General features: G+C 39.9%; 2 protein-coding genes across 2 annotated transcripts; both read right to left on the bottom strand.

Annotated features, from left to right (window-relative positions):
- Positions 1-6,683: 6,683 nt before the first annotated feature.
- On the bottom strand, positions 6,684-7,625 carry LOC101537891 (olfactory receptor 2W1-like). The gene has a single exon (XM_004622001.2). It carries the CDS (start codon positions 7,623-7,625, stop codon positions 6,684-6,686), a length of 942 nt encoding a protein of 313 aa, XP_004622058.2.
- A 10,401-nt stretch (positions 7,626-18,026) lies between these two features.
- LOC101538162 (olfactory receptor 2W1-like) lies at positions 18,027-18,965 on the bottom strand. The gene has a single exon (XM_004622002.2). It carries the CDS (start codon positions 18,963-18,965, stop codon positions 18,027-18,029), a length of 939 nt encoding a protein of 312 aa, XP_004622059.2.
- Between the last annotated feature and the right edge of the window lie 6,873 nt (positions 18,966-25,838).

The raw sequence follows: 25,838 nt of genomic DNA, 5'->3' as shown, positions 1-25,838 counted from the left end.
AGGTCCAGTATGTGGGTGGACCCTTTGGAGATTTCTGGAATCTTTTCTTCATTTTCTCTTCGTGGAGGGGATTTTCGTTGTTTCTTCTTATTGTTGTGGAGGTCTAGAGTTGTAGCCTTCTAGTTTTCTATCCCTATTCCCTCTTTCTGCGGGCGGGGGGGATTATGTTGGTGCTAAGTTGATGTTGGAGGCTCTGTTCCAATTCCAGAGTACTTCCTTATTCTCAGACGCTCCTCTTGATTTATGTGGGGCCTTTAGAGATGATACAAGGCTATGCTGTCTCTATGAGGAGTTTGTGGAGATTCTATTGTCCAGTGATAGCTTTTGTGAAGTTCAACTCAGCTAAGGGACTATTTTTGCAAAAAATGATTTAGATGGCCAGGGTGATTTTCAAAGAAACAGGTTATAGAGTATGTAATGTAAGAAAAATTAAAACTGCGGTGCTCTGGCAAGTGACCACGCCCCCTTTGAGGCCACGCCCCCTGCACTATAGACCACGCCCCCAGCAATCTCTTGGGGGACAGGGAGGGATAGGCGGTGGAGAAGGGTCGGTAGGCGGAGTCCCGATCCTGTTTGTCAGTACCTGATTGGGAATTCTGCGTTACAGAGGAGCAGAGGCGGTCCACACAGCGCAGGCAGTTCAGGGGTTCCAGGGGAGCCCCCCCCACAGCCAGGAACCGATGGGAGAGTCCATAAGTAATATTTTCATAGATTATTTTTTATCAGAAAGAATTTTAACAAGGACAGAATCATTAAAAAAATTAAATTTTTTTTTTACTTTATAAAGTAGTTCACAATATTTCATTACATTTAGTATTCAAACTCCAATCCAACCACCTTTACACCTTCCCACTACCATATTTTGGGTGTTTCCATCTTGAACCCCAATCCCTGCCCCAAAGTAGAACCGAAATAATATATTTTGCATTGTTTGTTATGAAAAGCTACTGAAAATGCTACAAAAAAGTATCCTTAGAGGAAAGTGGGTGAGGATTATTGTATTTCATCCAAGGGCCATTAAGCCTTTCTATAAGAGATCACTAGCATGTTGTTAAAGATTGAGCCTTGAGTGCTTATATATACATATCTGTAAAAAAATATTTCCCTCTAAGACTGGTTGCCTCCTATTTTTTTTTTTATTGAATCACCATGTGGAAAGTTACAGAGCTTTCAGGCTTAAGTCTCAGTTATACAATGCTCAAACACCCATCCCTTCACCAGTGCACATGATCCACCACCAAGAACCCCAGTATACTTCCCACCCTGCCCCCACCCCCACTTTACTGATAATTTTCACTTTACTTTCTCTTTACTTTGATTACATTCAATATTTCAACAAAAAAGTTACTATTATTGTTTGGAGTTTCCCCCTCAAAATCAGACCTGCTGAAAAGGCAGCATTTAATAATATGTTTTCCATTGCTGAGAAGGAAGAGATATGAGTTTTGGATTTGGATTGGATTTTGGTTTTGGATTTCTGTATTTTAGTATTTTAGTAACTAAGTCCAGGGAAATTTCTGCAAGAAATCGCATCATTGCAAGCTCGTACCTCTCTTTAGTGGTCCTTATAAGATGGCGGTCTCCACGCCCCCCCACCCCCCCCAAAGGAAAAGCTGAGAGAGAAAAACCTTTCCCCTCTGGGGTGGCATGGGGCCGTGGCTTAGTTCACAGTCTAGAGACATTTCTGCAAGAAGCTGCTGGTGCCAAAAGCAGATAGGTGGCCTCCGGGATCATGGTCATTCAGCAATGGAGAGGCTGCACACGTGCGGCCACTCAGATCACATCTCAGCAGAGGGCCTTCACTCCTACTTTGAACCCCATCAAATGTGGTGCAGTACTCTCAGAATATGGATAGGGTGTGTGGTATGGAGTGTCTAGGAATAGGTTCACTCATGGGTGAGGCTAGGCCTGACTGTGCAGTTAAGGAATAACTGTCATAAATAGTTACTTAAAATTTTTAGATACCATGACTTATAAGTGTCAGTATTAATGTTTTAGGAATCCAATGTCACTGCACCACATCTGTTTTAGAGCCAGTTTCCCTCCTTCAGTGTCTCTGGGCTCTTTTTGTCTTACACTGGCACTTGTCAAGTCAGTTTTATAGACATTAGTACAGTTTAATAGTTTAAATACGGGGACTAGAAAGACCGCTGATACTACTCTAAAGTGCTGGAACCTGGGTATGTCTTCTTGTCAATCAGTTGCAGCAGGGAAATATATATAATATTTATATATAAATAAATATTTATAGCACTGTATCACTGTCATCCTGTTGTTCATCAATTTGCTTGAGTGGTCACCAGTAAAACCTACATCGTGAGACTTGTTACTGTTTTTGACACATAGAATACACCATAGGTAGCTTGCCAGGCTCTGTCATGCGGGCGAGATACTCTTGGTAGCTTGCTGGGCTCTTCGAGAGGGTGGAGGAATCGAGCCCGGGTTGGCTGCATGCAAGGCAAATGCCCTACCTGTGTGCTATTGCTCCAGTCAACAAAATTTTCTTATTAAATTATATAATCAAAATTAAATCATGTTGTACCGAAAGTTATACCAAAGTTTTAATACCTTTCAAAACTATCTAAAATTGCTTTGCTATATAGCCACAAGATTGCAGATATTATAAAATATGAAAATAGTAAATATGAATAAGGCCAGAGCATGTCAGGCACTGACACTGAGAGTTCAAGCTGGGATCATCACTCTAGAAAACAAGTTGGCATCACCGAGTAGGATTTCACATACAAATTCTGAACAACCAAGCAATTCCAATGCCAAAATATATATCTAAAACCTCTTCAGGGGCCAGAGACAGTGCAGTGGCCAAAGCCCTTTCTATTAGCATCTCCAGGTGTGGTCCAAAAAGCAACAAAACCCCCCAAAAACAAAGAAAAAGAAAAAAAACTCTTCAAACAAAATTGTATGACTTAAATCCAAGATATTGCTTTCCCAATCACTTTCCCTTACATTGACATCTCCCTCGTAGAGATATTTCAAATATCACAGTTATGTTTCAGGTATATTTGTACCATGGCCTTTTGGAGGTTCACCAATCATTTTGCTTTGGGTTGATAGGTCACATATAAATCCACATGTTGGAAGAAATAAAGCAGGCTACTGAATGTGACTGAAACTGTAACATGGATGGGACACAATAAAAACAAAAAATAAAATCATATTTAGGCCACGAGAAAACGAGTAACATTTTTAATTTCTCTGTTTTCTAGGTCCAAATACATTCTTTACTTTTGAAGGTGTGGTGACTCTATATTATTTATGTGAAAAAAACAATTGTTTTTCCCTTTTCACCCCTAAAGTTCCATGTATTTCATAGTTACATAGGTAATACAAATTACATTACATTCTAACATGCATGTTACATCCATGTAAACATGTAGATGATGCTCATTGTCCAGTAAACATTTTTTATACTGTGAAGATTAAGTAGAAAATTTGCAGATTTCTTGAGAATATCATTGATTATCCTGAATACAGTTCCTGAGTATATTTAAGTCAGAAACTTAAATATATTAATTAATTAATTAATTAATTAATTAAATATATTAATTTAGACACAGTAGAATTTAGACATAACCCTGAACATTGCTTAGTGTGGCTTCCAAATAGACAAACAACAAAAAACCTTACCATTGTCTTTTCTTTAAATATATGTAGTACTGTAGCATTGTCGTCTCGTTGTTTATCGATTTGCTCAATTGGGCACCAGTAATGTCTTCATTGTGAGACCTGTTGTTACTGTTTTTGGCATATCAAATATGCCATGGGGAGCTTGCCTGTCTCTGCTGTGTGGGCGAGATACTCTCGGCAGCTTGCCCGCCTCTTCAAGAGGGATGGAGGAATCGAATCCAGGTTGGCTGCCTGCAAGGCAAACGCCCAACCCGCTGTGCTATCGCTCCAGGCCCAAATATATATATGAGAGTGCCATAAATATATAAAATGAGAGAATGTCATAATACTGAAGTGATCATATTTTGGAGGGGATTCATGGTATGAACTGATGAGATACATAAGGACATTTCAGATGGTGAGGTAAGATTTCACCGAGTGTATATTAAAAGGATTTAAATGAAAAAATTGAATTTTTTTTTTGGTTAAGATTTGTTACCATTCTGGGGGCTGGAGCGATAGTGCAGTAGGTAGGGCATTTGCTTTGCATATAGAGACCCGGGTTTTATCCCTGGTATTCCATATGGTCCCCCGAGCACTGCCAGGAGTGACCCCTGAGATTCGCCAGGTGTGAGCCCAACAGGAAGCCAAAAGAAAAAAAAAGATTTTTTATCATTCGTTTTCACAAAGAAAACTCGATATTCTTTTCTTGAGGTCACTAACCCCCATTTTCTCCATTTTCTCCATCTGCCCTTCTTCAATTGTGTGAGGGCACAGAACCACGTTTACAGTGCATTTGTTTTCTCTACTGTGTCATCCTTTCATTCAATCTCTCATTCTTCATTTTTAACAAAGATCTTACTAATGACCGCTGTAAAATTACCATAATAATGAAAAGGTAAAAGTAAGGTGTGGCTCTCTCAATGCGGAGCTTTGAAACCATAAGGTACAATGACCAGAGGGAGCGGAACCTAAATCCCTCCCCTCTTTCCCTCGCCCGCCCGATACTTTGGAAGATGGTGACTTACTCTGCCTTGAAATGGTGTGGCACCAGTGTTTGGAGATAGAAATGTTTCATTTTGCAGAGAGGGCTTTAATGCTCTGAAATGGATATCGTATATTGCACTGGTAGCTTATTCTCCATCACAGGGTATCCAGATTTTGAATTTTCTCTCTTTGTTTGCTTTTGGGCCATACCCAGAAGTGCTCTGAGCTCAGGGATCACGCCTGGTGGGGCTTGGGAGACAATCAAGGTGCCCGTGTGCGAGGCAAAAGTTCTACCTGCTAGTACTCTAACTCTGGCCCCAGAATTTGAATATTTTTTTTTAAATCAGTAAAATAAAGTAAGAAGAATTTGGTTAACAAACTTTCGCTTTGTAAAATAAAAGCCACCAGTCCTTCCCCCCCCAAATTCCTACCTACTGTGTCCATTGTTCAGCAGTGAAAGGAGATTATTAATTACCAAGATATTATTGATTACAAAGCCAGTGCAAGAAGCCAATCCTACGGTAGAAATAACTTTTTCTAGTGACTTCATTTACCCTTAGGTGAAATTTCTTCTTTTTTTCTTTCACAAGCCTGAACCAGATCATCTCATTAACTTTTATTAGAGAGCACTGCAATTCTTCTTCTTCTTTTTTTTTTTTTTGCTTTTTGGGTCACACCTGGCGATGCTCAGGGGTTACTCCTGGCTCTGCACTCAGGAATTACCCCTGGCCGTGCTCAGGGGACCATATGGGATGCTGGGAATTGAACCTGGGTCGGCCGCGTGCAAGGCAAACGCCCTACCCGCTGTGCTATTGCTCCAGCCCCAAGCGCTGCAATTCTTTAGAAATTGAGAAATAGAGAACTTTAGAAACTGCTTATGGAAACCATTGGTATTGACCACTTTGACACACCCATCCCACGGGGGATTAAGTACACCGCACACAAATAACAACGCTCTTTGATACATTCAGTGTGTCTCTGTTCTACCCAAAGGTGGTCCTTGGGCGTCAGTCAGCTAAATGGACTGTTTGCCAGGTGAATCAGATGGCTGACTCGGCGGGTCTGGGGTGGGACCCAGGAAGCTTCCAGGTAACGTTGATGCCGCAGCTGAGGGACCATGGAGCTTTACAGAAAAAGGTACGAGCCTTTAATTAGGCTCTGTAAGGATACAAGCTAAATTAGAGTAATAGGGGAGCCCCAGCCCCAGGGATTAATTAACACGAACAGCACATGCTTTGCATGGCTTCCTCACGTGTGACAAGGCTGCATGAGTGCAATGGTTCCACTTCAGCTCGCTGCTTGATTCTTTCCTAGCTAACGCTGATCAAAGCGACTGACTGCCTGCCACTAGGGACTGAGTAGGGAGTAACGACCTACTTGCCATTTAGTGACAAGTGGGTGAGCGAGAAAGGGTAGAGGGTCTGTATATTAGAGCAAGGAACCTCGGGTTCACACACACACACACACACACACACACACACACACACACTGTTTTGTTCCTGGCACTGTGCCAAGCAGGTCGGGCTTGTAATGCAGGCAGCAGTGTGAAGGCGCCGTGCTCAGTTAGGCTAGAGCAAAGGTGAAAGAGTGCTGGGAGGACAGCAAGGACCGGGAGAGGAGGGAGATGCTCTTTTGCAGCAAATTGTTAAGCACGTGAAGAAAAGTCATTGCCCAGTGTCAACCAACATTAGAACAAGATTTGATCAAAAATCTGTCCTCAATACTTAGTACATATATATCTATGACATGTATCTATACTTAGTACAAATATCTATGACATGTAGAAACACTACATGTTTCGCCTATCCTTTATTTATATGTACTCATAGATTCAAAACTTTTCCCACAGACAAATTATACTTTCTTTATATCTCTGGATCTCTATCTCTTATCATTTTTCTTTCCTTACTATTAACAAAATCTGCATCTAGGAAAGTTATTGGTACATGAAAATGCTCAGAAGTCCTGCGTTGAAAAAATGAATCATATTATTTTGTGTTGGTCACAGATAATTATCAACCATGCTATTGAAATAGCTCCCTGACTGCTTGATTTTCCTACCTTCCTCATCACTTTCCTGACCACATTTTGACACACATGATTTTCTTGACTGCATTCTTTACATCTTTGTTTCTTAAGGAGTAGATGAGCGGGTTAAGACTAGGTATAAGTATAATGTACACCAGAGCAATGAACTTCCCCTCGTTTTGGAACGTGCTTCTCTGTGGCTTCAAGTACATAGACATGGCTGTCCCATAAAAGAGGGTCACCACGGTGAGGTGGGAGCCACAGGTGCTGAGGAGCTTCCGCCATCTGGTTGCTGACTTGATCCTCATGACAGCGCGAGTGATGACACCATAGGAGACGAGAATTGCTGATAGAGGCACCAGAAGAAATAGCACGGAGAGAGCAAGGAAAACTACCTCAAGTACTTTAGAATAGACACAAGCAGTCTTGATGACATCTAGGATCTCACAGAAGAAATTATCCACCTCTTGGTGCCCACATCTTGGCAGCATCAAAGTCAAAGTGGAGATAACTGTGGCACAGCCAAGAGTAGTTAGCCAGGCAGCCAGCACCATCCTGTGGCAGAGCTGAGGGTGCATTATCACCGTGTAGTGCAGAGGCTGGCACACAGCAGCATAGCGGTCATAGGCCATCACAGCCAAGAGCAGACACTCTGTGGCACCCAGGTCCAGGGCGACAGCAGCTTGGAGCATACAGCCAACATAGGAAATAGACTTTTCCGGGCTCCATAGATTTACCAGCATCTGGGGGATAACACTGTTGGTGTAACAGAGATCCAAGAAGGACAGGTTGGAGAGGAAGAAGTACATGGGCGTGTGGAGCTGGGGGTCCAGGTGGGACACCAGGATGATCATGGTGTTTCCCACCATAATCACAATATAAAAGATGAAGACCACTGCTGAGATGATGCGTTCCAGTTGGGGCCATTCAGAGAACCCCAGAAGGATGAAGTCCGTGGAGTAACTTCCATTGTTCATTTCCATGGCTCCTCACGAAAGGCTAGGAGAAACCCACGGCAACAAAAATTACTCTCAGTCTTCAGGAGAAGTACAAATCTCCAAATTGTCGTTTATACCACAAACGGCCTATCTGCATTCTTATTTCCTACGTGGGCGCTCTCTTAATAATTCCCTTGTATTCAAAGCCTGCAGGCTCTACATATTAACTTACATCCAGACTGGTTTTAAAAGTGAAGTGTTGGGGCAGGAGGAATAGCACAGCGGGTAGGGCGTTTGCCTTGCACGCGGCTGACCCAGGTTCAAATCCCAGCATCCTATATGGTCCCCTGAGCACTGCCAGGGGTGATTCCTGAGTGCAGAGCCAGGAGTAGCCCCTGTGCATCACCAGGTGAGACCCAAAAAGCAAAAAAAAAAAGGTGAAGTGTTAAAATCATTCATATTATTTAGAAATCTTTGAAAAGATCTAACATGCCGTGGCACCCAAGTCTTAGTGGGTTTTGGTTAAGTACTAAGCTTGTACAGTTACCAAGAGTCACTCGCGTGCTCTGGCACATTGGTGCCCAGGGGCTGTGGGGACCACACTTGGCAGTGCTTGGCTGCCAGGGGAGGGATGATTCAGGGCTATGCCGTGGTGAGGATTGAAGCCACCGCTTAAGCAAGCAACATCTGCCCCTGAACCACTTCCCTGGTCTGAGCGGACGGATTCTGAGGCTTTGCGTTTTCTCGACACGCTCATAAGCATCGCTTATCACTTCAGGAGCTAGGAGAATGCAAAAAATGAAATGGCATATTTTTTGGAGATACAGTCTGCCAGTGGTAGCGGATTCACTTTCTTAGGTGCTTCTAAAATCTACCTCTCAGTCCTATGTAATCATAACAGCTATCAAGGTGACTGCCAACCAGCTCTTCATGATTTTCCTCTTATTCAACATTGCAGACTGCCTCTTGCTGGTCAGCGTTAGTGTGACAGACTATGGTATCCATTTGTGTATATGTTTTTGGTGCTAGAGAGAAGTTACCTTTTATTTTTTCGGGAGGCTGGGCACCCTGGCAGTCTTCAGGGCTTACTCCTAGCTCTGGGCTTGGGGACCATTCCTAAAGGGGTTTGGTGGACCATATACAGGGCTGGGCGGGGGTGAGGGTGAGGGGTTCAAAACCAGAAGGCCTCATGCGAGGTGAACACCTCAGCTACTGCACTGTTTCTCCTGCCCCCACATTTATTTCTGAAGAATAAAATATTAGACTTTTTAGACTCTGGAGAAGTTCTTGTTCTCCCTTGAATGTGTGCTTCCTCTCTTTCTCTCTCATCATAACTTTGTATGTCAGTTTCAATAAAAACTATTTTGCTTCACTAAAAACAAAACACAATAAAACACAACAAAAACGAACTCACAGATCATTATAATTCCTGCTACCCAGTATTCTATGTTTCACTCTGATGATTTAATGAAGTTCTAGATCTAAACTGTGCAGTTTAAAATTTCCATCTAGCTTAAAAAGAAATACAAATCACGAATATAGTAAAAACAGTACTCAGGAACTCAAAATACTTATTGAACTAGTACACCTCAGAAAAGGAGAGAACAAAACTTTGACTCTAATCAAAATGCTTTATTACCAAACTCATTTGGCTTTCGTGACCACTGAAAGTGAAATAGAATTAGGAATTAAAAAGTCATGAAATTTTAGCGTCAAATTGGACTTTGGATGCCATGGGTCCAGCCTCTGCCCTGCGGAGCCCATCCCTCCACGGAACGTTCATGCAGCCCTGTTTCATTGCCCTAGTCACGCGAAGCAGACTCTTTCGCCTAACCAATACCCCTTACTTGGTATTAGGAGTTCCGAGATGTTTCTTTACAGCACCCAGGTATTTGTTCACTGTGTTTTGAAAAGAACTCAAAGTAGTCAATCCCACACTGCCTCATTCAAAAATAGACAATAAAACAGGGGCAAAGAAAAAAGGGCGAAACTTAAACCACGAAGGTGGATTATTTGTGCAACTAAAAACCCAAGTCAGAACCAATAGAGCATCAGCCGTGACTGCAGTAGGTCCTGCTGGTGCTTCCTCAGTCATAACTTCCCTGTGCCCAAAGCAACCACAGTCCTGCTCTTTGCAGTACGATCATCTCTGTGGACGCCAACAGCCTAGTTACCCAGAGGCACATCTCTGGATAGGATTGTTTAATGTGACTCATTAAGGATGCTCATGTCTTTTGAGTCCCTGTCAATATTAAAGCCTTTCTAGATTGTTCTTCCCAGCCTAAACATGCAGGTCATTGTCAACACTTTTCAGCAATGTATAATCTTTACTACTGTACTTTTCTAGTTGCTGTTAGCCAGACATGGTTTTTCAGTGTCTCAGAATATTGAGCTAAAAATGAGTGCTTCAGAGCTTCTCCTCTGTAGTGTGAGGCATGAACATCTACAGTCGACATATACCTTCTAAGACATTTTAGTCATGCTAGCAGGTGAAAACATTACTGGCTCAATATACTCCAGGGTGACAGGATGCCCCAGAGATTAGATGAGCTGTCCAAATAGGACATTTTTTTTTTTGTTTAATTAAATGTTGTAAGCCTACATAGAGGATATTCATACTATGCATGTCAAATTGAGGCCTGTATCTTAATCTATCAAAGTATATTTATATATTTATTCTATATATTTGTTTATATTATAAACAGTACTGCAAATCAAATTTGACTATTTGAGATAGTCAAATCAAATCTGACTATTACTGAGTCAGATTTCCAATCCTTTCGAGCTCAATATTTGAAAACTTTCCATTTTAGTTTAAAGGTAAATATGATATTGAAAATAAAACAGAAGATCCGCCAAAGAAATAGACATTAAGATATTGTCATGGTACCTTTGAATAAAAACACATAAAAATTTTTTTATTGTTGTAGACACAGTGTCTGGTGACAGTATAATTTTACAGATTATGGCTTTCAGCAATATTTAAGACTAAAATGAACCAAACATGCTAACATAGTTTGAATGTCTATTGAAACTATATTGAAAGAAAACTGGCAATAAAATTACACAGTTGTCTAACATTTTGGTTCGTTCATTAATTTCAAGGTAAGAGGTATATGATGCTATACTTACAAGTAGTCAAAGGAGAAGGTGCTTTAAAAATGGTTAAAACTAGGTTCTAAGTCAGACCGCTGTGGCTGAATTAGAGCAAAATAGCCTTTTCCTCAAAGTGTGGGCATGAGAAAGATAATTAAATTTTTTCATCTGCACACTTAGAGTCTATTACCACCTACTTTTTAGGATGGTTATGAGGAATATTAAGATCATGTGCAAAATATAAGATAGCAAGTTAAATCTTGGCACATGTAAAACATGATGCAAGAACTAACTGTTCTTGCTAAAATTTAATACCATTTTCATCTCTGAAACAAAATTAGCTTCATTGTAATTTTTGTAAATTACATACCTTTACATTTTTCTTTAGCTCTTACCTTGAGGTCTGTTGTCTGTAATCCATGAAATGGAGACTCTGTTTTGACTTTGGGTCTTTTACATGAGTTTGCAGAGAACATTTACTAGAAAATAAAGAAAATATGAAGTCATCCTATTTTTATAAGGTAAGAACTCACAGTTGTTCCACTGCAACGAGGGCAAATGTATTCCTGCTCCCATCATGATATTTCTTCACTTCACTGAGAACCCAAACAGTTCCTGAGAGACAGTGATGTCTCAGAAATACCGGATTCGGCACTCGCTTCTATTGCTAACTGCAGTCACATCCAGGGATGAATGCATAGGCTAAACTATGATTTGGTGGAAGTCTTCAGTATGGGTGATGGGAAAAGTTAAATATGAGGCTGGTGGAAGAGTTTATGAATTTGGGTAAATAGATCTTGGACAAGATCATCTATTTTATTGGTTTGAAGTTTCAGGTATCAAACCCTGGTTCCACACATTGAAGGAAACTGTTCCATCATTGGGCTACATCCCTGGTCTAGGACTCTCTTTCAGTGTTCTCTTACTAGGCACATTGGTATTGGATTTCTGCCCACATAGAACTATGTTGCTATTTATGTGCGATGAGAATCATTACTTTGCAGTAGGGAAATATTTATGTACAATTACAAAGGCTACTGTGTTGAGTGAGTGAGACCTTAGGGATAGGTGCTCACAGAGGTGATTAAGAAAGCATGAGCAGTAGAGTATTCCAGAGCAATTTTATGGAACGTTCCCGTAAGTACTACGATTCATGTTCTAAATTTAGTTTTACATTTTTTTCATGGAATATTTTTGTAAGATGATTTTATGTATGCCTTCATTTGCTATTAGGTTGAAAATAAGTGTGAGCTATATTTATACAATAAATTAGTACAATTTATTGCATGTTGGTTTATCCAGTGTCAACAGTTGGAAAGATACTGGCAATTATTTAGGTTTGGTCACAGCAAAGAGAATATTTTATACAAATTATAAAAAATCATAATTTTAGGTTCCTGAATCCTACTATTCTTATACAACAAGAAATGAAGGTAATGAAGCTAAGAACACTTTGAGCATGCCATAAGTTCAGCAGGGGAAATATGTTAGGAGTTTATAGCTCAGTATAGAATTAAAGTAAGAAAATTATGTTAGGCACCATGATTTAGAATCCTGTTAATGGTTTCTTGCAAGCAACCTTACAGCACCACACCCTCACCATTGTCCCCGGGTTCCCTGTCCTATTTCCTCTGTTCCTCCACATCTGATAAGCTTCCTACTGAAGACCAGTTCTTAGTTTCTGAGATTCAAGAATTAAAAATCTCCCCAAGAACAAAAATCCAGGTTCGATGAATTCACTAGTGAGTTTTACCAGACTTTTAAAGAAGACTTACTACCTATACTCCTCAAGCTCTTCCAAAGTATTGAAGACCTAGAATAACTTCCAACAGTTTCTATGAAGCCACATTACCCCCATACCAAAGCCAGAGATATTTACTAAAATCTAAAATTACAGTGACTGGGGGCTGGAGAGATAGTACAGCGGGTAGGGTGTTTGCCTTGCATGCGGGCAACCCAGGTTCGATTCCCAGCATCCCATATGGTCCTCTAAGAACCACCAGGAGTAATTCCTGAGTGCAAAGCCAGGATTAGCCCCTGAGCATCGCCAGGTGTGACCCCAAAAAGCAAAATAATTAAACAAATAAATAAAAAAATACAGTGATATCCCGGTGAATATTGATGGAAAGATACTCAGTACATTCTTAGTGAAGCAAAAATAACAATGTATCAAAAGGTGATGAATCATGATTAAGTGGGATTCATTATAGAGCTGCAAGAATAATATAATATATGGAAGGCAATGATTCTAATATATCATAGCTACAAAAACTAAAATTTATATAATCATTTCTATACATGCATAAAATATCTTCCTTCCTTCCTTCCTTCCTTCCTTCCTTCCTTCCTTCCTTCCTTCCTTCCTTCCTTCCTTCCTTCCTTCCTTCCTTCCTTCCTTCTTTCCTTCCTTCTTTCCTTCCTTCTTTCTTTCCTTCTTTCTTTCCTTTCTTCCTTCCTTCTTTCTTTCCTTCTTTACTTCTTCCCTCCCAGCCCAGAGAGTGCCCTACATCTTGTACTATCTCTCTGCTCCTTTAATATAGTTTCTTGAGCTTAGATCACTCATTTGAAGTCAGGTCATTCATTTACATCTATTTTTGTTTCCTGATGAAGTTTCCTTAAGTGCTTCTTTTACTGTCTTGTAAGTTGGAGTGTCCAGTTTTACTCCCTCCCATCCTTAGCAGATTCAGTTCTACAGGCAAACTATCAGGGTTAGAATATTTATATGATAACCTAGAAAGACTGTGGATGCTTCTCTCAGGTGCTAGAGTCTGCATCTATCTACCCTTGAAATCAACTGGACCCAAAGAATTACTTAAAATAAATCTTCTCAAATAAAATTTATATGTTGTGGCATATTTGATATGCCAAAAACAGTAACAAGTCTACAATGGAGACATTACTGGTGCCCGCTTGAGCAAATTGATGAACAATGAGATGACAGTACTATGCCATAACACTAAGATAGTATTTTCCTAATATTTTGTTCAATTTCTACCAGTTTTCTTCCAGTGATAATTTAAAGTATTACACTCATAGCATACCATTTCACCAAAACTTTTCAGTGCCACCCTTGAGAACATCATGCAACCACTGGAATGGGAAGAAATGGGAGTGAAGATAGACAGTTGGCAACTACATCACCTCCACTTCGCTGATGTCATCGTTCTAACAACACCAAACATTAGCCAGGCAGCACAAATGCTGGCCAACTGCCACCGTGAGTGTGGAAAGGTCAGATTGCAGCTGAATCTCACCTAAACAATGTTCATGAAAAGCGAACTAGTCCCAGACTATGCAGGAATTATGTGTACCTGGGTGGAGAACTCAACATGACGAATGACCTGGCACCTGAGCTGCGCAGCAGGAAGAGAGCGGCTTGGAACACCTTCAAGAGCATTGAAGAAGTTGTTAAGAGGATGAAGAACCTCCAGCTCCGGGCACATCTTTTCAACTCCTCCGTTCTTCCTGAACTAACGTATGCCTCAGAGACCTGGGCCCTATGAAAACAGGACGAGAACGCTATTCGGGTCTCCCAAAGAGGAATCAAAAGAGCTATCCTTGGAACATCACATTTCACTCAAGTAAGAGAAGGAATCCGGGGTTCCAACCACATTGACGATCAAGAATCAGGGACATTGTCTTGTTTGCCAATGCATTGAAAATCAGATGGGCCGGACACGTAATGCGATTTGGAGACGACCGCTGGACTAGAGCTGTTACCAACTGGATTCCACGGGACGTCAAAAGAACTCATGGCTGCCCACCTATGAGATGGTCAGACTTCTTCATGAAGACCCTGAACGAATTATTTGAGGCTCTTCATGTTCCTGGAGTGAGCAGATGCCATTGGGCTATACTAGCACGAGACAGGGAGGAATGGAGACATTACTGGGGCCCATTTGGGCAAATCAATGAACTACGAAATGACAAGTGATACAAATGATACACTCATAGTGTAAATAAGTTTGTGTGGTGGCTGCTTGGGGGACCCAAAACACTGGATTGTTCAATCTCCATCTAGGGTTATTGTATTTCCCTGAGAGTTAATATATGCCCTTCAGAGGAGATATATTGGGTATAAATGCGCATACATTGGGAGAAGTAAATCAGAATTCCAAATATGACAGAAACTTTAATAGGGTTGGAAACCCGTGAAAGCAAATGATGAAAGTTAGTGCTCATACTATGTGGGCTGTGAGAAAATCTGTAACATTAGTTTGATCCCCCTGTTTTCCAGCTCCAAATACATTCTGACGTGTACTTTTAAGTATGCACATGAATGAAAAACTTTTTCTCAACCCGGAAGTCCAGTGTTTCCCCATTTTAGATGTAACAGAAGCATAAAGCTCTACTATTTCTTACTCAAAGAGCATTTGTCACACTCTTCAGACGAAGTAATTTCCTGTCGATTTATTTCAATTGTATCATTAAATACCGCACAGTTATTTATAAAAATATTTATGACAGAAAACAATGTAGATACAGCAAAATCCGTGTTGTTGAAAAGCTCGGTATTTCCTTCTCATCGAATATGTTCCCACCAAACAAATAGAATGAGTGAATGCCATAATACTGAGGATATGGTTACATTATGGAGGGAATTCATCGTATGAAATGATGAGCTGTGTAAGGCCATTTCAGATGATGATGTAAGATTTAATCAAATGTGACAAATGTGAAATATTGAGTGAGAATTTAAATGAAAACGAAAATGTGTCAAAATTTTTTATTGACCATCCTCACAAAGAAAAGTAGGTCAGTAATTTGCTATTTTACACATTGTTCCTTCTTCATGATCTTACAACACCATAAATTCATGTTGTCTTTATGTTTTTTCCTGGGCTGGAACAATAGCACAGTGGTTGGGCATTCGCCTTTCACGCAGCCGACCCGAGTTTGATTCCTCCGCCCCTCTCGGAGAGCCCGGCAAGCTACCAAGAGTATCAAGCCTTCTCGGTAGAGCCTGGCAAGCTACCTGTGCATATTGGATATGCCAAAAACAGTAACAACAAGTCTCTCAATGAGAGACGTTACTGGTGCCCGCTCGAACAAATCGATGAGCAACGGGATGACAGTGACAGTTTTTTCCTATCATTTGTTTTTTTGTTCTCTAGAAGATTTTTAATTTTTGTCAATGATTGACTAATGGCTACTGTAAAATTGCCTGCATAAAGGAGTAAGAAGATCAAAGTAAGATATACCTATCTGAGTGGGGAGATTTTGAAATCATGGGTGCAATGATCAGAAAGAGTAAATTATAACCGTCCTGGTCTCTCCCACCCAACTCTAGTACTTAATGGGAAGATAAGCTTATTCTGTCTCAGAAATGGTGCAGCATGGGCAATATAGACATGAGAAGTGTTTTACTTTATAGGGAAGATTTAAAGTTTCTCTAATGGGGACTTGGGGGAAGCTCCAGCAGTGTAATCGCCATCATAAGAGTATTCAAAATTTGAATATTTTAATCATTCAAACAAAATAAAAATAGTTGTCTAGAAAACTAGAGATTATTAAAATTTCCATTTGTGATTAAGAACAACCAAAATTTCACCAATAAAATGTTACTTATAGCCACTCAAAAGATAAAGGCCACTCGACCTCATACCTCTTCATCCTCAGCAATGGAAAACAAATTATCTAATGCTTCCTTTTCAGCAGGTCTGACTTTAGGGGAGAGACTCTCCAAACAATAATAGTGAGTTTTGTTGAAATATTGTATGCAATCAAAGTGAAAGTAAAGTGAAATTTATTAGTTACACAGGCGGGGGGGGCTTAGGGTGGGGGGGCTAGGGGCGTGGGGGGGTTTGGGGTGTGAGGGGGCGGGGTGGAGCTATACTGGGATTCTTGGTGGTGGAATATGAGCACTGGTGAAGGGATGGGTATTCGAGCATTGTATAACTGAGATTTAAACCTGAAAACTTTGTAACTTTCCACATGGTGACTCAATAAAAAAAAAAGAAAAGAAAAGATAAAGGCCTTATAAACCAGTGCCAGAAGATTATATTACCGGAGAAATAACCTTTTCTAATGGCTTCATTTATTTTAGGCAAAACTTCTTTTTTTTTTCCTTCTTTCTCAAGATTCTTTCCAAGTCTTTCTTGGACAGATCCTATTATGGCATTTGAAGTTTGGGAAATTCATAAAATCTTTGCGAAGCTATAGAGAAGCTGGTGTCAACCAACTTTCACGTATTTGACTGGACAATTTTATGTTTAGAAATAGCATGTCTCTGCTCTCTATAACAGTGACTCTCAAAGTTCTATCAGTCATCCTGAGTGCTTCTCCAGTTCCCGATTTATCCAGGAAATCTGAGATGGGACCCAGGATGTTGCATTCCACGCACTCCCCCCCCTGCCTTTCCCCCCCTCCCCCACACAGTGGTGCTCAAGGCTTGCTTCTTACTCTGTGCTCAGGGATCACTCCTGGAGGGTCCAGGGGATTATATGTGGTGTGCACACAGCAAGTACCTTACGGGCAGACGTTTTCTCTGGCCCACCCCCATTACCTTTCTCATAACTTGCCAGGTAATGTTGATGCTCCTTTCCAGGGACGATATTGTTTTACAGAAACATGTGCAAATGTAATGGGGCTTTTTGAAAAGATGACAGTTAAGTTAGCTTAACATAGGAACCTCAAACTCCCGGCTTGATTAACATTGAACACTATATTGTTTAACCCTTTGTAGTATGGAGACATTGCTCTGTTTGTGTGGGTGGTGCTTTTCCCATGAACTAGTTCATTCCCTCCAAAGTTCTTTCAAAGCTAGCTAGACAGCCCATTTGCTATCTTGCAACAGTATGTGAGGGGGAAGAGCTTTTCTATTTGAGCAGATGACCTGGAATTTGCACATATCACTTTCCTGGTCTTGTCTTGGTAAGTTTGCTTTCACCTAATGTTGTTGCTCAGTTAAATTGAAACTGAAGGAGGAAGAAAGTCATTAACAGCTGAATGGAAGGGAGTGCAGTTTTCAAAAGAAAGGCAAGCTTGTGAAATAAAGTCATCATTCAGTGTTATCTAACTTTAGAACAAGTATTACTTAAAATCTATTTTCAATACTTAGTGCTCATAGCAAGGACTGGCTCACCACTTCATTCATTACACTTCATCCCAATGTATTCACTAATAACCGTGAAGCTTTTCCCACAAATATGTTGTATTTCATTTATGCATTTGAATCTCCTCTTACCATGTCTCTCAACAAAACATCTATCTAGTAAAATTATTGGTACATGGTAAAATCATAGCAATAATCTTTGAAAAAATTGAACAAGCATCATTTCATCAACACTTCACTGTTGGTAAAGGCCAATATTTTTTTCTGTAGCTCACTGCGCTGATTTTTTATATTTCTCATGAATTTTTGGACCAGAGATTTGCACACAGGATTTTTTGGACTGCATTCTTTACATCTTTGTTTCTTAAAGAGTAGATGAGTGGGTTAAGGCTTGGTATAAGTATCATGTACACCAGAGCAATGAACTTCCCCTCATTTTGGGTGGAATTGTTCTGTGGCTTCATGTACATAGACATGAGAGCCCCATAAAAGAGGGTCACCACGGTGAGGTGGGAGCCACAGGTGTTGAGGAGCTTCCTCCATCTGGTTGCTGACTTGATCCTCATGACAGCGCGAGTGATGACGCCATAGGAGATGAGAATTGCTGATAGAGGCACCAGAAGAAATACCACTGAGAGAGCAAGGACAACTACCTCAAGTACCTTTGAATAGGCGCAAGCAGTCTTGATGAGATCCAGGATCTCACAGAAAAAATTATCTACTTCTTGGTGCCCACATCTTGGCAATGAGAATGTCAGCAGTGAGATAGATACAGAACAGCCAACAGCACCTAACCAGGATGTTATGACCATCCTGTGGCAGAGCTGAGGGTGCATTATCACCGTGTAGTGCAGAGGCTGGCACACAGCAGCATAGCGGTCATAGGCCATCACAGCCAAGAGCAGACACTCTGTGGCACCCAGGTCCAGAGCGATGGAAGCTTGGAGCATACAACTAAGATGATTAATAGATTTATCTGGACCCCACATATTTATCAGCATCTGGGGAATAACACTGTTGGTAAAACAGAGATCCAAGAAGGACAGATTAGAGAGGAAGAAGTACATGGGCGTGTGGAGCTTGGGGTCTAGGTTAGACACCAGGATGATCATTGTGTTTCCCACCAGAATCACAACATAGAAGATGAAGACAACCACCGAGATGATACATTCCAGTTGGGGCCATTCAGAGAACCCCAGAAGGATGAAGTCCATGGTGGAACTTCCATTGTTCATTTCCACTGCTCCTCGTGAAAGGCTAGGAGAAGTAAAAATTACCATCAGTTCTAGGTTGTAGCACAAATCTCCAAAAATTGCTCATGTATGCTACCACCAATCCCATCTCTCAACGATTATTTCCATGTGAAATTTCTTTCACTATTTCCCTGGCGTTCAAAACCCAAAGCCTCTTCACATCTAATCACAGCGGGAAGGTGTAAAAGTAAAATGTTGAATCTATTCATTCTTAATTGTTAGTCATTGAAAAGTTCTAATATGTTATTTCACCTAAGTTCAATATGTCCTTAATAAGCATTAAACCCACAAACTAGTTTTCCAGTTTTCAGAAAGGGGTGAGCAGGTAGGTATAAATACATGAATTGAATTATGAATGTTTGATTGAGCGGGGGCCACCTCCCACACTGGCACGTTTTTACTCAGTAAGTCACACCTGCACCCCGGCCAGAAGGGATATTATCTGAGTCTTTGCTCTTTCTTAAACCTATGTCAGAAACATCACGTAATCATTACAAGCCTTTCCACTATCAAAGGGGTAAGATAAAAAGTGAAAGGTTATTTTTGGGATAAGCGTCATTATAAAAAATCAGAATCACTATGCATATTCCCCGCCAAATTTCTACATGTCAATCACTGATCATAATCCTAATAATAATCCTAATAGTAATCACATGAGTACCAGACTTCACAGTATTCCTTCTATTCACCATTATACACTAGTTGCTGCATCAATTTTTGTCTTATTTACTATGAGGCTCTTTGCTGCATCTATTTGTGATGCTGTGGAGAAACAATCTTAATATTCATGTGCATGTACAGAGGCCATATGTTTTTTTTTCTGTTCCTGTTTGTGGCAGGACCTTTCAGGTGCTGAACCAAGGACTATATTCAATGGTTCTTGGGGAAGTGGGCTAAGGTTTGCGTGCCAGGGCTTGCGGGTGTGGTGCTGCTTTGCCAGGGAATATCTTAGGGACTGTTAGGATCACATCTGGTGGTTCTTGATGGTCAGGAGACCATGTGGCATCGTGGTGGGGTGTATGCAAAGCACAGACCTTATCCCCAGTAGTGTATGAATTATTTCCCATGTGTTTATGTGATAAATTCTTGTTCCTGTTATTACATCTTCTCCAAAGCCTTATTGATATATATATGTATATATATACATATATATTTGCAGCTAAAACCTGAACTAATTCCAGAACCTTTTGATATCACAAAGCAACCATGTGTATGGCTCCTAGTCATTGGATATTGAGCAAAATTAGCAAGACTGGCAATTCAAACACAGAATTTTTCATTACATTGTCAGTGTTGTTTATCCCCATGGAATTTAGCAGTTACAGAGTTGATTATCTGACTCCTTCAGATACTATAGTTAAATCCAACCAAATTATTTTTACTCTAAGGGAATACAAATATGAGATAAGACATCAGTATCATTATTTCTGAATACAGTATCCAAAATGAGAAAAATGAAATGCTTGATGATGGAATTAATATATTTTTATGCATGTAATGTGACATAAACCACACATCTTGGGTACTTAAAATTTCTAATATTTGTTGCATTTACACTAGGGTCATGTAAGAAACTCAGGGTAAATTATTGTAAATATCAAATAATATGAGATATAGACATAGTCTATCACTTCAAAAAGTTACTCAATGTGGGGGGCTGGAGCGATAGCACAGCGGGTAGGGCGTTTGTCTTGCACGCGGCCGACCCGGGTTCGAGTCCCAGCATCCCATATGGTCCCCTGAGCACCGCCAGGAGTAATTCCTGAGTGTAGAACCAGGAGTAACCCCTGTGCATCGCTGGGTGTGACCCAAAAAGCAAAAAAAAAAGTTACTCAATGTAATTGTGCATACTATTATCGTGAAGTAAGATGAAAATTAAATTCAACTGAGTGATTCAACTTAAGATTCTGGACTCAGTTGTTTTGGGTTAAATCCCAGTTTCACCATGGGAAACAATATGTCCTTGGGAATTTAGTGAGCATATTTTCAGACCAATTTATATATTAAGTAAAGGTAATATTTTCTTCCAAAGGAAAGGCGAGAACCTTAATATTTCTATATTTCTGAGATAGTTGGTACTGTGGTAGATTTACCTTCCTTCCTTCCTTCCTTCCTTCCTTCCTTCCTTCCTTCCTTCCTTCCTTCCTTCCTTCCTTCCTTCCTTCCTTCCTTCCTTCCTTCCTTCCTTTCTTTCTTTCTTTCTTTCTTTCTTTCTTTCTTTCTTTCTTTCTTTCTTTCTTTCTTTCTTTCTTTCTTTCTTTCTTTCTTTCTTTCTTTCTTTCTTTCTTTCTTTCTTTCTTTCTTTTTCTTTCTCCCTTTCTCCCTCTTTCTCTCTCTCTCTCTCTCTTTCTTTCTTTCTTTCTTTCTTTCTTTCTTTCTTTCTTTCTTTCTTTCTCCCTTTCTCCCTTTCTCCCTCTCTCTTTCTCTCTCTCTCTCTTTCTTTCTTTCTTTCTTTCTTTCTTTCTTTCTTTCTTTCTTTCTTTCTTTCTTTCTTTCTTTCTTTCTTTCTTTCTTTCTTTCTCTTTCTCTCTCTCTTTCTCTCTCTCTTTCTCTCTTTCTTTCTCTCTTTCTTTCTTTCTTTCTTTCTTTCTTTCTTTCTTTCTTTCTTTCTTTCTTTCTTTCTTTCTTTCTTTCTTTCTTTCTTTCTTTCTTTCTTTCTTTCTCTCTCTCTCTCTCTCTCTTTCTTTCTTTCTCTCTTTCTCTCTTTCTTTCTTTTGTTCTTTCTTTCGTTCTTTCTTTCCTTTCATGTTTTGGGTCTGGGCTGTAGTGATAGTACAGCGGGTAGGGCATTTGTCTTGTTCTCAGTCAACCCAGGTTTGATTCCTCCTCCCTTCTCAGAGAGCCTGGCAAGCTACTGAGAGTATCCCGCCTGTATGGCAGAGACTGGCAAGCTATCTGTGGTGTATTCGATATGCCAAAAACAGTAACAACAAGTCTCACCATGGAGATGTTACTGGTGCCCACTTGAGCAAATTGATGAACAGTGGGAGGACAGTACTACAGTGCTATTTTTTGGGTCAGTACCCGGCAATGCATAGGGGTTATTCCTGGCTCTGCACTCAGGAATTACTCCTGGCATTGCTGGGGGACCATGTGTGATGCTGGGACTCGAACCGCAGTTGGTCACGTGCAAGGCAAAAACCCTACTCTGTGCTATCACTCCAGCCCCCAATTTATACTTATTTCTTAAAAAATAAAATATTTAACACACTCATAAATATTATTCTCTCAACCATTATTATTTCTTCTGTTTTCATTTTGATGTTATAAGGAAGTTATAGACCTAAATTGGATTGCCTAAAATTTTCCAATAACTTAAAAATGCAAAACATACATCTGGTAAGAGAATACTATAAACTGGACATACATCCTGAATTGGTAAATCTCAGAATAGGAGAGTAAAAAGATTTGGATCAAAGTTTCCAAAATGCTTATGAAATTCATTTGGCATATTTTTTTGTCATTTAAACTGAGCTTAGAGAATTAAAACAGATAGAATTTTAGGGTAAAATTGGACTCACGATTCAACAGATCCAGTCTCTGCCCTTGGTTGACCTCACATAATATTCACAAACTTGCTACTCTTGTGTCTTCAGTAAGTGGGGCCGGAGTTGCACACAAAGCAATCTCTTTCCATTAATCAACACCCATACCGTCTTTGTATGTTGGGTTAAAGATACTTTTTTGCAGCACTCAGATACTGACTTTTGTTCATTACCTGGAAAATAATACAACTTAGTCACTCCCACATTGCCTGAATTAAAAATAGTTTTGTTACCAAACAAAAAACACATAAAAACATAAAACTCAAAAATTGACATTGAATATTTGTGTAACTTGAACTGAAATCAAAAGTAGAATATTGCCAATCACCTTAGTAGCTTCTGTTGATCTTCATCCCAATCACAGTCATTCCTGTGGCCCAAATAGTCCCAGTGTTGATGATGTGTATAGTGATCGCCTTTGTGACTCGTACTCGCTGAATTATCCAAGTGTCCATCTCTAGGTAGTATTGCTTAATGTGTGTTTTAAGTCACTATTAATATTAGGAACGTTTATTAGATACATTCTTAGATTGTTTAGCATGTGTGAACATTGGTAAGATGTTTTCTTGATTGCTAATAAATTAGACATACATGGACTTTCTTGTATATCTCAGATTATTGAGCTAAAATATTGGTATGCTATTTTTCAAATAAAATACAATTTTAAAATTTTATTGCAGAGATATTATATCTAATAACAGCCTAATTTTTTTTTTGTTTTTTTTACCATTAAAAAAAAACTTTATTAAAACACTGTGGTTCACAAAGTGAAGACAAAGTTCCCAACTGTTGTTGCTAAGGGTGGGAGGGAAACACAGTGGTGGTTCTCAGGACTTACTCCTGGCTCTGTGCTCAGGAATCCCTCCTGGCAGTTCTACAGCGATGCTGTGGGATAAAAATCTTGGTTGGTTGCATGCAAGGCAAGAATCTTACCTGCTGCACTATCTCCTCAGCACCAACATTTTATTTTTTTTTTATTTTTTTTTTTTTAAAGAAATATTTTATTGAACCACCATGAAAACAAAAAAAATACAAAGCTTTCAGGTTTAAGTCACAGTCAAATACTGATTAGACCACCATCCCTTCACCAGTGCACCCGTTCCACCACCAAAAACCCCAATACACCCCCCTCCCACCCCACCCCCCATCTAAGTAGCTGATGATATTCCCATTATTCTCTCTATTGAGTACATTTCATATTTCCATACAGAACTCACTATTGTTGATTGGAAATTTTCCCCAACAATCAGGCCTGCTGAATAAGCATCATCTAATAATTTCTCTTCCTTGGTAAAGGTGAAGATTTTGAGTCCGCGCGGCCGCGATAGCGGCCGCGCGGTTTTGGGTTTCTAATATTTTAGCTCAGTTCACAGTCAAAATGGATGGCTCCAAGAATCTGCTCTGGTGCCAAAATGGGTTAGGAGACCTCAGGATCACAGTCAGTAGGCGGGAGGCTCTGCTTCTCGTGCCGCGGCTCTTGGTTCATCTCTGGGCGGAAGGCGCGCCGGGAACACCTCCCCTCCCAGGATCACCTACAGGCTACGTCACTAAAGAAAGTCCTACCTCCTGGTGTAGAGGTCTTAGAGGGTGGCTCTCACCGCGTGGTTGCTGCCGCTGCCGCCATTTTCGCTCAGAAAAATGGGGTGGAGAGGGAAAAAAATCCCTCCCCGGGCTGCACGAGGTTGTAGTTCAGTTCGCAGTCAAAATGCATGGCTCCAAGAATCTGCTCTGGTGCCAAAATGGGTTATAACAGCCTAATTTTTATAGATTAGATTTTCAGACAAATAGACCAAACATATTTTAACATACGTTGAATATCTATGAAGGTAGTGAGAGAAAACTGGGATTAAAATGTCACAGTGGTCTGGCATTTTTGATATTTCATTCATCACAAGAAAAGGAGTACATATTACTGTAGGCACAGTTAGTCAATAGAGTGGATAATTTATAAATAGTTCAGGCCCCAGACTGGAGGGCACAGCATGAGGACTCTGAGATCAATTAAAAAATATTTTGTGAACTTGAGCAAGAGAACTGAGCTCTCTCAGATCAACTATCACCTAATTTTCGGATGGTTATGAGGAAGATTAAAATGACAGAAGGAATATACTGTGTGCCTCTTGGCACATAGAGATTGTTTTGCTGGAATGTAATTGAACTTCCAAACCTGAGACAACATGGACACATATTGGTAACTCACACACACACTTTACAATTTTTTAATTTTTTTATTCTGTTACTTCTGTTGTCTGAAATTTATGCATTGTATGATGTTTTACTTGTATTTTTTATATATCATAGAAAAAACTTACCAGAAAACAAAATTATAGGAAATCATCTTGTTTGGATGAGGGAAGAAGTCCCAACTGTCATGCTCTCCTGTGGCTCAGTGTCTCGTGGTCCTGAGGTGATGATTCTTGCTTCTCTGCTTTTTCAGAGGAGCTCTTCATAGGCAATGGTCCTCTCGAACTCTTGGCCTGGTCACTAGTTCCTTCCACTCACACCACAGTCACATTCACACCTGGTTGCAAAGGGGCACTAGAATTTAATAGAAGTCTTTATTAAAGACATGGGAACAAACTAAATGGGAGACTGGCAAAAGATTTGATGAATTTAGGAAAAAGTACTTTTGATGTGCTGCCTCTTTATTTTGAGCTATGCCAAGGGTCAAACCCATAACCTCAAACATGTGGCAAGTGCTCTTCTGCTGAGCTATACTCCTAGGCAAGGATGCTCTCTCAATGTGCTCTTAGAGACACATTTGCAGGTAGATTTCAGCCTAACTAAGAGAGGAGACTACTATGGTCATTTGTACATAATGCAAGAATCATTCTTTGTAACATGGAAATATTTGTGTGCAATACTAAATATTGTTCCGGTGTGAAAGTGATTAAGACCTTAGAGACTGGTGCTCACAAAGGAATTTCTTCATTAGGAAGTCCATGTCTAACAGCAGAGACTTAATTCTAAAAGCAATTGTATGGAATGTTCCCTTAGGTACTAGGTTTCATTTTTGAAATTTCCTTGTACATCTAACATGGAAAATTTTGTCAAATGATTTTATGTTTTTACTATGCTGTTTGAAGTTGAAAATACACACAAAATGAGCACATTTAGTTGCAATTGGGTTTATTCAATAAATTCATTATCAAGATTTTGGATAAATAAGAAAATTATCTAGATTTTGTGTCCACAGGAAAAGGAATATTTGATGAAATGTTATGGAATAATAATAACTTTAGGTTCATCAATTATATCTTTGTTACACTATATATCTACTCAATCGGTAATGTTTATGGATACTTTAGAG

Source organism: Sorex araneus, chromosome 2 (genome assembly GCF_027595985.1).
Source record: "Sorex araneus isolate mSorAra2 chromosome 2, mSorAra2.pri, whole genome shotgun sequence".
NCBI lineage: Eukaryota > Metazoa > Chordata > Mammalia > Eulipotyphla > Soricidae > Sorex > Sorex araneus.
This window is presented reverse-complemented; position numbering and strand designations above follow the sequence as displayed.

Bases quoted from the DNA above. Each gene is read 5' to 3' on its own strand.
- LOC101537891 (XM_004622001.2), bottom strand. From the start codon at position 7,625: ATGGAAATGAACAATGGAAGTTACTCCACGGACTTCATCCTTCTGGGG.
- LOC101538162 (XM_004622002.2), bottom strand. From the start codon at position 18,965: ATGAACAATGGAAGTTCCACCATGGACTTCATCCTTCTGGGGTTCTCT.